Genomic DNA, 16,156 nt, shown 5'->3' with positions numbered 1-16,156 from the left:
CGGGGGGTTTTTCAGGAAAGCAGTGATTTTTACAAAATGCTTAAATTGTATTGAATCCAGAAGACCTTCAGCACATAATTAAGCTAGCTTGTTTGTTTACTTTTAAACAGACCAGTAAGGCACAATAATGTACTCATTAACTCATTTCACTAACTTCAGCTCAAGCAGGAATGCACCATCACAAGTTACATAGCAACTTGTACTGTAAGTAGCTTTTTTTAAAAAAGAAACTTTGTATCACCATGAAACTCAGCATCAACATTGGTTCTGAACTACAAAAATAGACACGCAACCCTGGAAAACGCACCAAGTATCAACAGAACTAAAATTTCCATCAAAAGCCTGCTTCTGCCTCCTAAAATAGGTCGCTGTAATTACATATAATTTATGATTTCTCTTTCATTTCACTATGCGGAACCTTTTCAACAGCAGTTCGAGAAGACGCTTGCTACAAAAGCAGAGCATCCCTCCCCCGGGGGTCGCGCGGCTCGGCGGGCCGGCAGCAGCCCCTGACGGCGCCGCGGACAGAACTAAAGGCAGGACGCCCTCGTGCGGCAGCCGCGGGCACTGCTGCCCCGGCACGGGCCGCCGTGCGGACCGCCTGGGCACCAGCCCAGCTGCCCAGCGGGGGCAGCCACGGGGACCCCAAAGAATACCGGGCCCTGGCCACAGCCTGACAGTGGCGGGGGCTGGAAGGGCCCGCTGGAGACCACCCCAGCCCAACCCCCGCCAGGGCAGGCTGCACAGAGTCACCAGAGGAGACGCCACCGCTCTGGGCAGCCTGTGCGGTGCTGTCACCCTCGAGGTCCAGAAGTTCCTCCTCAGATTCAGAGGCAGTCCCTGTGTGGCAGGCGGTGCCCGTTGCCCCTTGTCCTGTCGCTGGGCACCGCTGCGAAGAGCCTGGCCCATCCTCCTGGCACTCGCCCTTAAGATACTTGTTCACATCGGTAAGACCCCCTCCTCCCAGTCCTGCCCTCCCCAAGCAGGCCCAGCTCCCTCAGCCTTTCCTCATCAGGGAGATGTTCCAGTCCCTCCATCATCTTTGTGGTCTCCACTGGACCCCCTCCAACAGTTCCCTGTCTCTCTTGAACTGGGGAGCCCAGCACTGGACACAGCGCTCCAGATGTGGCCTCACCAGGGCAGGGCAGAGGGGGAGGACCACCTCCCTCCACCTGCTGGCCACGCTCCTCCTAATGCACCCCAGGGTCCCACTGGCCTTCCTGGCCCCAAGGGCACGCTGCTGGCCCGTGGGCAACTTGCTGTCCTCCAGCACTCCCAGGTTCTTCCTCCTCAGAGCAGCCTTCCAGCAGGTGACCCCCAGCTGATACTGGTGCGTGGGGCTGTTCCCCGCCAGGTGCAGGACCTTACACTTGCCTTTGTGGAACTTCATCAGGTTCCTCTCTGCTCGGCTCGGCAGCCTGCCCAGGTCTCGCTGAATGGCAGCGCAGCTCCATCAGCCACTCCTGCCAGCTTTGTATCATCAGCAAACTCACTGAGGGTACGCTCAGTGCCTTCACCCAGTTGAATAAGTTGACAGGACTGGACCCAGAAGTGACCCCGGTACCGATCACAACCCTCTGAGCTCTGCTGTTCAGCCAGTTCTTGGCCCACCTTACTGCCCACTCATCCACACTTCCTGAGCTTACCTAGGAGGTCGTGATGGGAGACAGTGTTTAAAAAAAAACCAACAAAACAAACCCAAAAAACCAGCCTTGCTGAGGTCAAGGTAGACAATGTCCACTGCTCTCCCCACATCTACCCAGCCAGTCATGCTATCAGGTCGTCAGGTGTGAGTTCCCCCTGATGTCCATACTGTTTGCATTTCAGGGTTTGTACTTTGCCATAGCTTTAGTCTAGACTGATAGACTGAACAGCTGCTCTAGTCTAGGGCAACAGAATGCACACACATTAGTGAATGCAAACATGACGTGCTCCACTGGAACATCCTTCCAGTTACATTTTACCCAAAAAAGAATCAAATTTATTTTCCTGCTGTGCCACAGCATACAAAGGGCAACATCACAATATTAATGGAAAAAGCTCTCCCTTTCTCAAGCAGCTCTCTTAAATTCAAGGAATAAAAGGTGATAATGAAGGTGTTGAACAAATCTATGTATACAAGTGAAAACATAAACCTAATCTTAATATAACAGTACGCAGAAAGATTCTTAAACTGTATCTTGCATTTTTACATATGACATCTGATGGAACAGATAGCCATGAGAAACTGACAAGGAATACATGTAGCAGTACAGGAGGAAAGAAAGGTGGCCGGGTCATAGGAAGGAAAGAGCTGACAAGTGGAAGCAGGAAACTGGAAAGTGACTTGGTTTTGAATCCAGGCTATAAATGACATATAACTGGAAATATCCATTACGAGACACAAGAAGGCTCAATTTCATAAGAAACTCTGATTTCTTCTCTCATAATTATAAATAGATATAGAGACAGAAACAAGACATTCCTCAAAAAACACTTACTACCATTTATTCCTGGTAAATACCAGGTAGAGCTGTCAAGTGTGTTTATTTTTTCATACTTGAAACTGGTTGACATAAAGTAGTTAACGTTATGACTGTAGATGAGGCACACTGTTGCCTAAGAACAGCAAAATCACTTCAAGAACACTTATAGACCAGAAAGATAATACTACATTATTATCCAACTTGTCTGATCCAGCTTGTCTTACGGTTCCTACCTCAATTCAGCAGCAGAAAAGTACTATTGCTCTAAAAACTTAAGGATCAGTATTCTCCAATTCTAATCAAAAGCTTTGTAGTAATAAAAGAACCACTTTGTGTTGAAATTAGTGTGAAAGGATAGTCTAATACAAGCATCAAGACAGAAAGAAGTGGTCCCTTCTCCCTTGCACAAAAAAAAAGTAAAAAAAAAAAAAAAAAGAGTAATTATATTTTTAAGAAACTTCAACATACTTGCTTTACTATTTGTAGCTGCTCTGTTAACTGTTTCTGTAAATTCACAGATTCAGACAATTTTTCCTGTTAAAATAAAAACAAACAACAGAAGAAATAATTAATAATTAGGTCTGAAAGAGTTTTTATTCCTAAACCCCAATTAGCCTTTTTAAAACTACAGGTAGCAATACTTAAACTCTATCAATGTATTTACTGCTTTCTGTACACCTACTACATTTCTAGGCCACAACACGTGTCTGTTACTAATGCTGTATAATCAGAAAACACATATTATTAAAAAAGTTCTGGTGGAAATAATAAATAATCAACAGCTTTTATAAAACCTGTGACAAAACCAAATTTTTTTCTCTAAGGGCTGATTTTTCAGAGTTCATTAATACTGTTTAAGTTTCATGAGCATCTGAGGATTATTTACTGAACTGATTATTTCTGTGATATAAGTAAAATATATATTTTAAGTCTCTTGCTACCTAGCCACTTAAAAGAGCAGAATACAGACATTTCTGCAGCTTTTAACACGCCGCTGTACAATCTAATACACATGTCAAGTTACTGTCAACATTGTGTGTCTGACCTTCCACCCACTTATTTACACCAGACGCCTCTAGGTATACCACTTTCAGAGGTTAAAAGTTCTAACAATTTCAAAAAGATTCTCACGCTGAGTCAGACCAAGGGTATTTCTCACCGAGTATCAAGTACTTGACTGTAGATTAAGGGAAGAGGGTAAGAAATGAGGCAATTACAGATTGATCATTGCCAGTTTTTGGTATCAGCAATTTAGGGGCTCATGATAAGTATTCACTACTTCAGTGTTCAATGTAAATCAATTATTTCATTTCAGTACAAAGTTTTCAGAAGAAGAATATTTGCACAGAATGAAGAATACATTTTTGGGCATGCCAACCTGATGTTTTTGTAATCTATACAAGACAGATTATTTTTTGGACCAGGAGGTAATTTGTAGAATTGCTTGTATCCTGGGATCAATTTTCCTGTTCAAGAACGAGAGCTAGGTATGCTGGATAAAGATTCAGAATTTTTTATCTTTTGGGTTGTCAAAAAAAAATTCAGGAGCATAGGACCATGGTTGTAATGCAGGGTATTAAGAAACAATAAATGTATTTGTTTCTTTAGGTCTTATGTATTTTGTAATATCTGTGAAAATATCTATGAATTTTGAAAACACATTAATTTATCCTCTAGTTCTGACTTCTTGCAAAAGTATTAGCATATGCTTAGACACTGTGGTTACTAGGATCACACATTTCTAAATAAAATTGCTATGCAAATCAGTCACTTCTGCAAATTCACTTTTGTGAAATGCCTTTAAAAATGTGTTAGTACTCAGTATAACAAAATTCACTGTCTCCAGAAATACACTGTACACATACAATCTTCACACATGATTATGACCGTTTGCTCTGCCTTTTTATTTAGTCATTTAAAATGGCATGTAAAATTCAAAAGAAAACCAGTACATTCCTATATACACTCAGAAAGAAACCTGTCTCTTGAACAATTTGAAGGAAATAAAAATTATTACCTTTAATTTACTCATTTCTTTTAAAGCTTCATTTCTTTCTTTCTTAAGTCTTTCCACGTCATCCTCCAAAGAATCACAGGTTACAAACTGTGTATTTAAACACATAAGGTCAGAATGTATTGCTAACTGTATCTTCCATGATCTTTAACATCTTATCTTAAAAGGTCTTGTTAATAAAATGACACGATAATCTTAATTTTAAAATAATTTAAAGCTCTGAAAATACTAAAAATCCTTCAGAAAGTTCTGTCCATCTTATCTTTCAAAGGAATTATTTTTCCTGTTAAAAAGGATTAATAAAAATATTTTTAAAGTACCAGGAATACAATACTAATATCCTGTTTTATTCAGTATTTTAAATAATATCTCATTTTATTTTAGTATTCCTATGCTGCAAATGCTATTTCTTAAAGTCACCTCTAGAATAAAGTGCTTTTCACTGTAGCAGTAGTTTAAATCACTGGGCCCAATAATTGTTTATCACTCGTACCAATATGTATTCCACTAAGAAACCTCAATAAATCACCACTGTCCATACTTACAACAGATTACAACGTAATTATGTGAATTGATTTCTGCAACGTAAGTTGCTTTAAAAAGCTTCACAGAAATGAAGTTATCTTAAAGAACACCATGATATGGAGCTCTTCTAAACATCTGTCCAAGATTTGGAGTAATTGTACATATAATAAGCTCTCCAGTAATCTCCTCCCAACTGTTAAACACTGCACAGGCATATATTTTACCTGTGAATCCAGTAAGCTGGCAATTTCATTGACCCCAAATGTCACAGATTTTTGGTCATCACCTGTTGCATTCAATTGCATAGAGAAGAGATTCCTTGAAACTTCAAAGAAATCTGAAGAACAATTTAGAAGTTCAGTTCAGTAGCAGTATTACAAGATGCAGCACAACTACTAATACTACAATCTATGGCTAGACTTTTATAAATGCAGTATCTGCCCTTCATAAGCTTTCTAGAAGAATATATGAAAAACAAACACATCTCTCTGAACAGAAACTTTTGGTAAAGCTGGTAAGAGTAAGAACAAAAATGTTCAAAACAGTTATTGGGCTGAAATATCCCTGAATCAAGTCCTGAAGGAGAAAAGAAAACAAAAGGGGGTGTGAAGTTCATCTTCAAAGTACATGGTTAGAGATACTCTACATTTGGCAGAGCCGTGTGAAAAAATAAAAAGAAATTTGTACACCTGCCTGCCCTTCTCAATGAATTGACCTTACTAGAGGAGACATAGTGTCTCTGCAGGAAAAAGGAAAAATTGCATGCTAGCTCACAGCTCAGTTTCCTTCGCAGGCTCTTTAAAACCCTGATACACACCTGGTAAAATTGATGTTGATCAAGTTGAAAGTTTTAAATACAAACACTACAGCATTCTCAATCAACATGGCTTGGATTACCTGTTCATTTAGAATGTATACAAAAGAGATCTGCCTCAGTATGACAGAAAAGTAGAAATAAAAATGTCAGTTTGTTTACACCACATAAAATCTGATGGAAGATCCAGTATCTTTCTTGATAAGGTGCTTGAATATCCAGTGTATTTTGGATGGTTAAGTACAAGAAATTATTTTTCATATAATAGTGTTTGATGCTGCTTTTCATAAACTTTAGGAAAAGTGAAGTTTCCATCAGTTTTAGCATCAAAACCAGCATGTCTCACAGTTTATAAGAAATACTCTTACATTGTTAAATGTCAACTACCAAAGTTGTCATAACCAATGCAAGCAACTCATTCCCATCAGAATTAGGTTTAGCTAGAAGAATCATGATGGTCTCCACGCAAATTTTTCTATATTCAATAGTTGAAATGTTCTTGCTTCTCACAAACTAAACAAGTTAAATAATCCATCAGTTTAACTACTTCAAGAAGGCTCTTTAAACATCAGTACTGTCCCAAGTAATATTTGGAACAATTAAAGTACCCTATTGTTAAGGCAAAAATTTAGGAATTTGTGAGCACAAAATCAAAACTTTGTCACGGCTGCTGTTTATTAGATAAATCTGTGATTTGCTTTCCAGTTACTTAGTTTTATACAGTAGAATAAGGTTCTTATCACAAAGTATCATTTTATTTGCTGTAGCAACCCAAGACTGACAGAAAATATATTAATGGTTATTACCTATAATTTCTGTATTGCTACATTTAATTATTTTCCATGGTAATTAACAAATTATTACCTCCAAAAGACACTGTTCCTTTAGAATCTTTCTGAAGTTGCTGCCTTAGGGCTTGCTGCTGTTCATCTGTGGGCTGAATCCCAAGATAATTCAATGCCTGGAAGGAGAAAAGTTATTTTGGAGAAAGGACTAGGGATAATGACTGCAGGGACGTGGGGGAGTAATTAAAGAGCTATACTTCAAAGAGCCTTTGTATCATAGTACACTCTCACTGACAACTTTTATTCCAGAGACGCTCTGTGACTTTTCCTTCTAATTGAGAGATGTTCAGATATTATTTAACCTTGAATACGGATGAGTGTAATAAGCAAAACCCTTTGTCCTTAATAAGTGCATTAAAAAATCCTGAGGGCTGTTCAGATTCCCAGAAGAGTTAATCAGTAATTAGATTAACAAAAACAGTAATTTGCCCAATATAAAAAAAATGAAATATTGGCCTGCAACCTGAAAGAACTATCCAAATAGGAAATGTGGTGCACAATTTGTCAGTCTAGAAATATGCTCCAGATGTTTTACGTGCATTATGAAGGGAAAGAAAGGAAAACGCAAAATACTGTAAGTATTTACCCTTTCCAGCTTTTCTGCTTTGAGACGAATAGTAGAGGTCTTTCCTTGCAGCTCATAATCATCATTCTGGCTGGGGGCAATAGCTAAGAAGAAAAAAATGAAAATTTAACAATGATATTGTTGTAAATACTGCTCTGAAAATTTTGTTCTGAAACTCTGCTCATGAAATGGATGCCAGCTAAATACCCACTTGCCACAAAGAAACGTTAATATTTAGATTGACCTTTTTGATTTGACATAATTGTAATAAACAAAAGTTATGGGTATCTATCACTTAAAACTATTTTTTCACATGAGAAAGTAACAAGTAGCAAATTGACAGAAAAAAAACGTGAATAACTTTAGAGCAATCCATCAAGCATAGGGCTTATACTTGTGATATTTTTCTCGCTGAGATACACAGTTACTCTAGAAACAGAAAGGGAAACACACTTGCAAATTCCTGAAAGACCTTCAAGACACACCCTGAGCATAATAAGGGTTCGCAAAAGCCTACCTAGTGATCTAGCAAACACTGTGGAAAGAGAGGGAACAACCTGGTGCCAGCCAAGGGCTGTGTGGAGGTAGCTTAGACTGAATTCCAGGAGGCTCCTCAGTATTTTTTTCTGGGGAGGAACTCTTCTCCAAGAACTACCATCCATTAAGCCATCGTCCATCATCCCCTCTTCTCCAGTCATCACAGTCAAAAATACAAGAAGTTTGCATAATTTTAGCTAATGGCCTTAATAACTTATGACACATCTATTTTATTTCCAACATACAGAAATGATTAAGCTCAGAAAAGGAAAAGAAGCCAGCTGTACTAAGCAGTCCATAGGCAAGATTTCGGAATAACTGCTTTTTTTTGTGTGTGTGCTTAGTTTTCATGGAACTTGAGAAATGCAGTCCCAGCTTTGCCATGCTTCAGACACACCCATGGATACAACACAAACAGAAGCAACCTTTGGAAGCCATTGATTACAGACAGGAGGCAAAAGGAGCAGTTAACTACCAATTTATTTGGATTTTAGATGTATGTAAATAGAACTTCATTGCTTTTTTTTGCAGAAGAACATGGAATACTTGTTTGCATTCATTATTCAGAAATACTATTTAGATCTTAATTTGTTATTTCATTAATGGACTAGAAAGGTACTGAAACCAAACCCCGTATTTGAAAACTAAAGGATCATGCAGTTTGAGAATCTCTCTAAAGGAACAGAAGGAATTGCACAGAAATCTTCTTTTTTTTTTTTTTTTTTTTTTTTTTGTTTCACAGCATATCTGTTTCCAAGCTCAAAGTAATTTACATTCTCTCTATATGCCAAAAGCATAAACCAAAACATCTTGAAAATCTCTGACACTAACACCTCTCACATGCTATATTAAATTCTGAAGACAGTAGGCTAGAACCTCAGCTGAATTGGCACACTTCCTTCCAATTCAGAATGAAAAAGCCTTGTGTATGAATCTGTGCAAGAATTCCATAAAATTATGCTGATTTTTCTTAGAGCATTTAAAAAACCCCACCATCTAAGAGCTACTTTAATTTTTCAAGGTTATCCTTGAAAAAGGGCAGCATGAGAGAAGCGGCAGCTTTGACTAAGGATGTGCTTAATAAGACTGAAATGAAAAATGACAACAAACAGTACAAACCGGAGCTGCAAGTACTTCTTTCCACTTTACTAGCTATGTTATTCAGGTATGTTAAGAAACTGTGGCTGCCTTGGTCTCTTTAAGCAACGATGAAGCTCCAGTGTATTGCATTATATTAATCAAGAGTCTTGTATTCTGAGTATATTAAAAAATAGCCTTTTGTGTTGTTCCTCTCATTTAGTTGTTGTGTTTTCCATGATCAATACGAAAAACCTGTGTGATCATTAAACTCCAGATGTAATCAATACAACAAACTTTACAGTTTCAAAAGCTCACATTCCAAGAAATGAAGCCTCCAAGAAATGAAGCCAACTGGCCAGATTTGCAATATGGACACTGTTTCATTTAAAATTTGGGTATCTAATACAGTCTGTAACAAATGCAGGTACAACCTAAATAACATCACTGGAGCAACATCTAGAATGAATGAGATCCTGTACGTTTGTCCCTCCTCAGCACATTATACGTCAAGTTGAGAAGCACAGGTTATGCTTACTCACTACTGCCTGAAGAATAGTCTTCATACAGAAACAGAACAGCATCAGTTAATCGTACTGTGTCAATTGAGACTTATTACTATGTTAGACTACTGCATTTTCACTGTTTATAAATACAATGCATATTTGTTTCCCAAAGGAATTACAATTGTTTAGTTCAGATTTGGTTCTGACCAAATTCCACAACCTATGTTTTTCCTCAGTGTTGTTTCCAAAATAGGTATTTAGAGATATGGTCAAGTGACTATTGTCTTTGTTTGAATGTCATGACTCTCAAATAGAAATATACACATATATATTCTTTTTCTGATTAATTGAAAAACTGTGAAAAAGAGGTCTGCATGTTATTTCTATCCTTCCAATATGCTGCCCTAATTTAAAAAAAGAAGTGCAAGCAGTATACATCCACAGAATTTCATCAAATCAAGAAAGCACAGTTTCCACGGCAACCTAATTTTGATCTATATGTGAGTCTTCATTAGCTGGTTTCTACTGAGTCTATTATTATTACCGCTGTATAGCAAACGTTGCGATCACTCATTTTTGTTTGGTTTCAGCTGTTTGTTAAAGACAATGCAAATTACGTTTGACAGAAGCTACTAAACAATCCATTGACCCCAGTTCTTTACTTAGTACTACAAAAATAGAGCAATATTCCTTTTTTTAAAGACTATTGGGTCTCACTATATACTATTTTCTGTATGACGGTTATTGCAGGAAAAAAAGGTGGCAGGGAATTAAATCATCATTTACCAGTGACAGACACATCAGTAGGACTGCTGTCTAGAGAAGTAATTGGAGGTTGCTCTCCCATCTTGACTCCAGTTTCCATCTAAGAAAGAAAATGAAAAGACATGAAATACCATTTCTAAAGCAGATCACAAGCCAAACTAGAAATACACATTAATGTACAAGAGGGGGAGAGGAAGGAAGACCAGAGGAGAGACTGAGCTGGACAGAACAACACATTTTATTCTTCCTTGTTCAGAGACAATACTTTATTTAGTTTTAAAAATGCGATAAATTGAAAATGTTTTTTTAAAAATTAAAATAATAGAGTAGTTTTAAAATCTTCTTTCTTATGGTCAGCATCACTTCTTTACACTAATCACGAGCTGTATGAATGGAAACAATTGTTGCTTAGCCGAAACAAAGGGGAAACCCCCACATTCTTCTAGGACTGATTTTCAAGCAAAAATCTCATCATCATGGAGGAAGTGTAACTTGTGACATTGAACTGTTCTCACACATACACAGCAGTCCAAGAGTACCTTATCTCTGAAATATCTAACTATATCTATCGATCTATCTCTAATTCTGAAACTTTACTCCCTAGAGAAACAGTAAGAACTCTGTACCTAAGATTAATCAAGATAATTATGGTTAACGCTTATTTTATTTGATTTTTTTCCTTATCAGAAGTCAACTAATACTCTTATTCCTCTCATCAGTGTAGTTTGCTGTTACACATGTTTTCTGGAAAAGTCATGATATTCCCAAGAATTAATATTTTGCAGGAAAAAGAGCCAGTAATTTTCTTATTAGAATGGAAACCGGATTAAAATAACCCTTTATGGAATACCAATAAAATTAGGAAAAACAATCATTTGCTCACTTTATACTAAGAGGAGTAATAAATATACTCACAGCATTTGGAGTGAACATTGAAACAACCTTCCCATTAGGAGATGCATGAGAACTAACTACTGCAGCCTGTTCTCCATACGCTACAGAAGATGTCGAGAGGCTGGAAGGATGTTGCAGGTTCTCTGAATAACCGGGAATACTTTTTTGTCTAATGAAAGCTATCTCCCAAAAACTTTCAAACCTAAAATTACAATTAAAAAGTTTCAACATATTGTATACCATACTGTTCACAAGATCGTATGTTACTCTCACAAAAATTGCCTTTTCCTAAACACTGTGTTTGTTATCATTCTTCTAAAACAATGTTTTATTCCCCATCATTAAAAAAGGCAAATACTGTGGTTTAGGGTTTTGTTTTGTGTTTTCTTTTGAAAGGAATGAAAGTATCATAGTTATACAGGTCTAAAAGGTGCATTTGAGTGTTTTTCTATGAAATTTTACTGCAACTGAATATTTTGAAAAAAATAATATCCCTTGCATTTCCTCTAAGTACACATAACAAGACATTTCATGTTAATATGATCATAAATATCATATAATAAAACAATCTGGAGGGTTAGCTGTTTGGCAGTAATAGATACCTTGACTTTTTTCTGTTGATTATACTTTTTGCCTCCTCGTAGGAGACACCAATCATTGACTCTTTGTTTATGGATACTAGTTGATCTCCAGGCTTCAGTCGTCCATCCTAACATAACAAATAAAAAAACCCAAACCCATAAATTTTATATTAATTGCTAACACTATACAAAGAAGTGTACAATCTCAACACTTTAATATATCCCCCTGGAACTGTTAAGACAAGAAATATCAAGAATGGCTATACATTTTGCCTGACGATCTTCCAGAATCAAACAATCATTTATTCACCAAGATAGCAGTAATTATAAAAACTTCATCAGACACAACGGATCTCAGATATTGTGTTGTGTAGAGAAGAAATTTGGACCCAGATACCTATTTCTGTTAAGCTCCCCCCCCCAAAGAAACAAACCACAGATAATAATTTTTCCAGCATGGAGTACCAAGCCATCTGACCACAGGAAGCTTCTTTACTAATTAATTCAGCTGTGAGATGAATTAATTTTTATTTCAAACCCAAACGTTCTTGGCTATAGATGGTACTCTTCAAGCACTTACTAGCTATACTAATCTTAATGAGAAAATTAGATTAGCCTATTAGGAATTCAACAGTCAAAACCATGACAGAAATAATACTGTCAACTTTGTGCTTCTGTTGAATTAATTGTAAGCTTTCTACCAACAAAGGAACATATGACATTTCTGTCTCAGAGACTGTAAGACAAGACAAGACATTAAACATGCTTGGCTAGATTTCTCACTAAGATTAAGCTTTCGTCACTCACATTTTCAAAGAGGCCTCAACAATTTAACTGAAAATTCATATGATTCACCTATGATTACATAGTTATGACAGTTACCTAATATAACACACATCAAATTACACATAACATGTCAGTGTTCTTCAGCTCTTAAGAAATTAATCACAGAATCAATCTGACCGTGTGAAACTGTGTACAGAAAAATACACAGCAAGTAAGTAAAATGCCTTTTCAAGATCAGTATAATTTTACATATTAAATACCCAAACACCATAATTTCAGACCTATGATAGCACTTGACTACATTTTTGGTCACTTAGTGGTTTTGGTTTTGATTAAAGAAAAAAGTCGTAGAGCTTTTATTTTGCTTGCATCCAGCCTATTAAAAGATACCCGGTGTAATGCTGCCCTCACGTGGCAGACTGAAAATACACCTGCTACTTCGGTTTCTCAAACGGGATAACGAAGATTGGGAAATTACCTCTGCTGTTGCTAATGATATTAAAACCTACTGCCGATTAATATCTCAGCCTATCAATTATCTGTGATAGGCTTTACATTATATGTTTAAAACGAGAAAAACGGTTTAGAAGCCACAACAATAGGTGAAATCAAAGGAAGAATCATCTACTAAAAAGTCCTGGAGAAACACTGCATTTTTTCCTTCCATCTTGGCATTTTAGAATTAAGCTTAATCTACTAAAATTCAATCAAAAATAATTATAGACTGGTTTGGGGAAAAACTCATTGCTCGTGAAATTAACTTTCACCCTCTTCCTTGGCAAGAGGCAAAAACTGGTTATCTACACATCAAAACAACCATAGTAATTCAGGATGCAAAGGAAACACTTGGATAAAGAGTATTTTGTACTTGAACTAGACGGTTATTTATTTACTTTTAAAACTGACAGGCCCTCCTGATTTACATAAATCAAAACAGTAATCAGTACTGATTCATACATTTTATCAGTCTGCACTATCCGAATATCTTTTTTCTAATTTGCCTACACTGTGCTTTCCAACTACCAAGGATCCATCTAAACTAAGACTAAGGGAAAATGATTTTTTGGATGTCCAAGAAAAGAAATGTCAAAGTAAGGAAAAGAAAAAAAAAAAGGCAGTATACTGTTCTGTCCCATCCTTGCTCATTTACCTTGCATCATGCAACCTCTTAAAGAAGTTGATTTGTTACTTTCCCATAAGTATACTGGGGAATAAGTTCCTCATTTACCTCAAACGAACTCATGAATAATTTATGTTACCATGTAACCATGCTATGACCCAATGAGATAATTCTGTTTAAAGAGAAAGCAAGGAAAACCCCAAAAAATGTGTACTTAAAATATAACTGTATGCATAAAATACTAAGTAGGTAGTAAATGAAAGCAAGAATACATGTGACTGAAGGGGGAGGGAGGGAAAAAAGGTCTTTACCTTATGACAATCACCACCAGGGATAATTTCCTGAACATATACCAAAGGCCCTTCATTTCTGTTAATTCCTCCTACAATATTAACACCTAGGCTTGTTTCTTTGAAAACAGTAATAATCTGAAATGTACCATCCCTATGAAGAGAATGACAAGAAAAGCAGAATTACTTCACAGAACTAGATACTCAATAAAGACTTAAGCGATACAGCATCTTACTGATTTCACAAATACATATTACAGAAATAAATAGAAATATGGACATTTAATTCAATGCGCAAACATTACACTGCCTACTTACTACAAAACCAGCAACTTCAGGTGCTATTTCTGGCAATTACAAACAGAAACAACGTATCATTTCACAAGGCTAAAAGCTCCTCTCTACTGTATATATATAAGGCTTATGAGAGTACCTAGGTACGTACACACCAGAAGCATTAATTATTAAGAGAAACTAAGATCAAAAGTCAACCTGATTAATCAACTTCTACCATGTAAGCAATATATAAATGAGAAAAAAACCGAATTGCAAACTTTCATTTTTAATATCAATGGTACTCTAAGTTACAGGATTTTTTTAAAAAAAGTAATAAAAAAAATAAAGTTGAACACTTAGTGCTGAACTCAAAATTTTCCTGAGTAGCACTTTCTACAGCTCACACAGAAGAGTTAATAGTCAGTTTTGGAAATTACTTTGCAAGCTTTGGGGATGATGCTGGGACAGAATTATTTCTGCTGATGGTGGTGATATTATCCTTTGAATGCAACTGAGGACTCTGTGACCTTGAGGATGACCCAGAAGAAGGGCTGTCTGTAGATTTTGCTTAAAGAAAAGAAATAATCGGAAAAAAAGAAATAAAAGACACATTTTGGGAAAAGCACATTTCAACTCATATTAAGTAAGTTCAGTAGTACTATTCTTATGTTAGAAAACAAACTGCAAGCAATCAGACAACCAAAAGAAAGCTTAAATCTACACAGCTAAGAATTGCGAGCAACCTAGGGCTCCAAAAATAATTCTTTAAAACATAGCAAGTGATTACTTTTTTCAAACTGGGTGCAAACAAATAAAAAAATTCAACTGACTTTCCTAAAGAATAATCACTCATGCTATATAAAGGCATCCTAATCAGGCAACAATGCCATGAGGATTAGAATTTCAAGGTATTCTAGCTCAAATTTTGATTTATACTTCGAAATTTTATGGTACATTTAATCTACAAGTACCAAATACTTTTCACGTTCTTCATTAATTACAATTGCTGAAAATAAGTGGGTGGTAGTATATTTATTTTAAGAGTTGGGGAAACTGACACACAAATCTGTCAAAGTACATGTTTAGATTACAATCTAAATGTTGAAGTCTAAGTAAACGTGTGTTTCGCTTGACTTTCAGCGACTTCCTCCAACATACCCTCCTCCCAATTAAGTGCAAGCTTCTACCCCCCGAAGCATGACCACTGTCCTACAGGAATATGTCAGGTTAGCTAGGAAGTAATCTCTCACCAGCTGACAGCTGTGTCGGTGAACTTCTTGTGGAGTTGGTATCACTGTGAGAGCCATACTTATCCATGAGGTCAAGAAATTCTTTCCTGTGGCAATAAAAAGATCCTCTTCATCAGGATTTGGCATTAAAATGCACCCTTTGAAACCTGCTACTGCTTCTGCTAAACAGTTCCCCTTCCTCAGAGAGGGAAGCTCAACTGAAAGAGTAAAGCCCTGTCAAACGTTCAGAAGGGGCAAGAAGAAGATAATGTCATACGGAAGGATAAGGATGGAAAAGCAACCGACTATGAATGAAATTAACTGTCGGTATAGAAGCTTAATTATTACCTCTCTTTAGCCTGGATTTCAAAAATTTGAAAACTTCTAATTCACGTCAACTACAGATAAGACAGGGGTATTACTTAGGTCCAAAAGAAGGTATTTATATTAGAAGGAATCAGATAATACACCTATAGCATACTCGTATTTTAAAGAATGCTTTTGGTTCAACTATGCTGAACAAGAAGCCAGAAGAGACTGACAAATGTGTGTCACCTCAAAAAAGAGGACAGAATAAATATTTATTAATTATTCAAGAATAAGTAAAACAGATACAAATTCTTAACTTCTCTTTAGCTTTCTCAGAAATTTGCAGTCTATTTCATATGAGGTAGAGACTATTATTATTAAATATTGTATGTGCTTTGGTTTTGCTTATCTTTTTCATGATAAAATCTTCCTAAAGAAATCCCAAGAGTAGATATAATAGGCAATTCTTGGTCAGGTGCACTGTTCAAAAAATAAAAAAATGAAAGCAGAAGCCTATCATATTGTAACAAACTGACAAAAAAGCAGCTGAGATGCACA

General features: G+C 36.7%; 1 protein-coding gene across 11 annotated transcripts in view; it reads right to left on the bottom strand.

The window, feature by feature from the left end:
• The window catches only part of STXBP4 (syntaxin binding protein 4), a 76,287-nt gene that overhangs the window by 47,255 nt on the left and 12,876 nt on the right, over window positions 1-16,156 (bottom strand). For 10 of the 11 annotated variants that reach the window (XM_055725987.1, XM_055726000.1, XM_027808192.2 and 7 more), the window contains 11 exons: window positions 15,311-15,396; window positions 14,498-14,627; window positions 13,806-13,938; window positions 11,610-11,716; window positions 11,029-11,209; window positions 10,135-10,213; window positions 7,250-7,332; window positions 6,683-6,779; window positions 5,229-5,341; window positions 4,483-4,569; window positions 2,934-2,999 (listed from right to left, as the gene is read on the bottom strand). In XM_055725987.1, coding sequence (XP_055581962.1) covers window positions 2,934-2,999; window positions 4,483-4,569; window positions 5,229-5,341; window positions 6,683-6,779; window positions 7,250-7,332; window positions 10,135-10,213; window positions 11,029-11,209; window positions 11,610-11,716; window positions 13,806-13,938; window positions 14,498-14,627; window positions 15,311-15,396 — 1,162 coding nt within the window. The remainder of the gene's footprint in view (window positions 1-2,933; window positions 3,000-4,482; window positions 4,570-5,228; window positions 5,342-6,682; window positions 6,780-7,249; window positions 7,333-10,134; window positions 10,214-11,028; window positions 11,210-11,609; window positions 11,717-13,805; window positions 13,939-14,497; window positions 14,628-15,310; window positions 15,397-16,156) is intronic. The other variant, XM_027808191.2, reaches the window with a different exon arrangement.

The sequence above is a fragment of the Falco cherrug genome, chromosome 1 (genome assembly GCF_023634085.1).
Source record: "Falco cherrug isolate bFalChe1 chromosome 1, bFalChe1.pri, whole genome shotgun sequence".
In the NCBI taxonomy this organism is placed as follows: domain Eukaryota; kingdom Metazoa; phylum Chordata; class Aves; order Falconiformes; family Falconidae; genus Falco; species Falco cherrug.
This window is presented reverse-complemented; position numbering and strand designations above follow the sequence as displayed.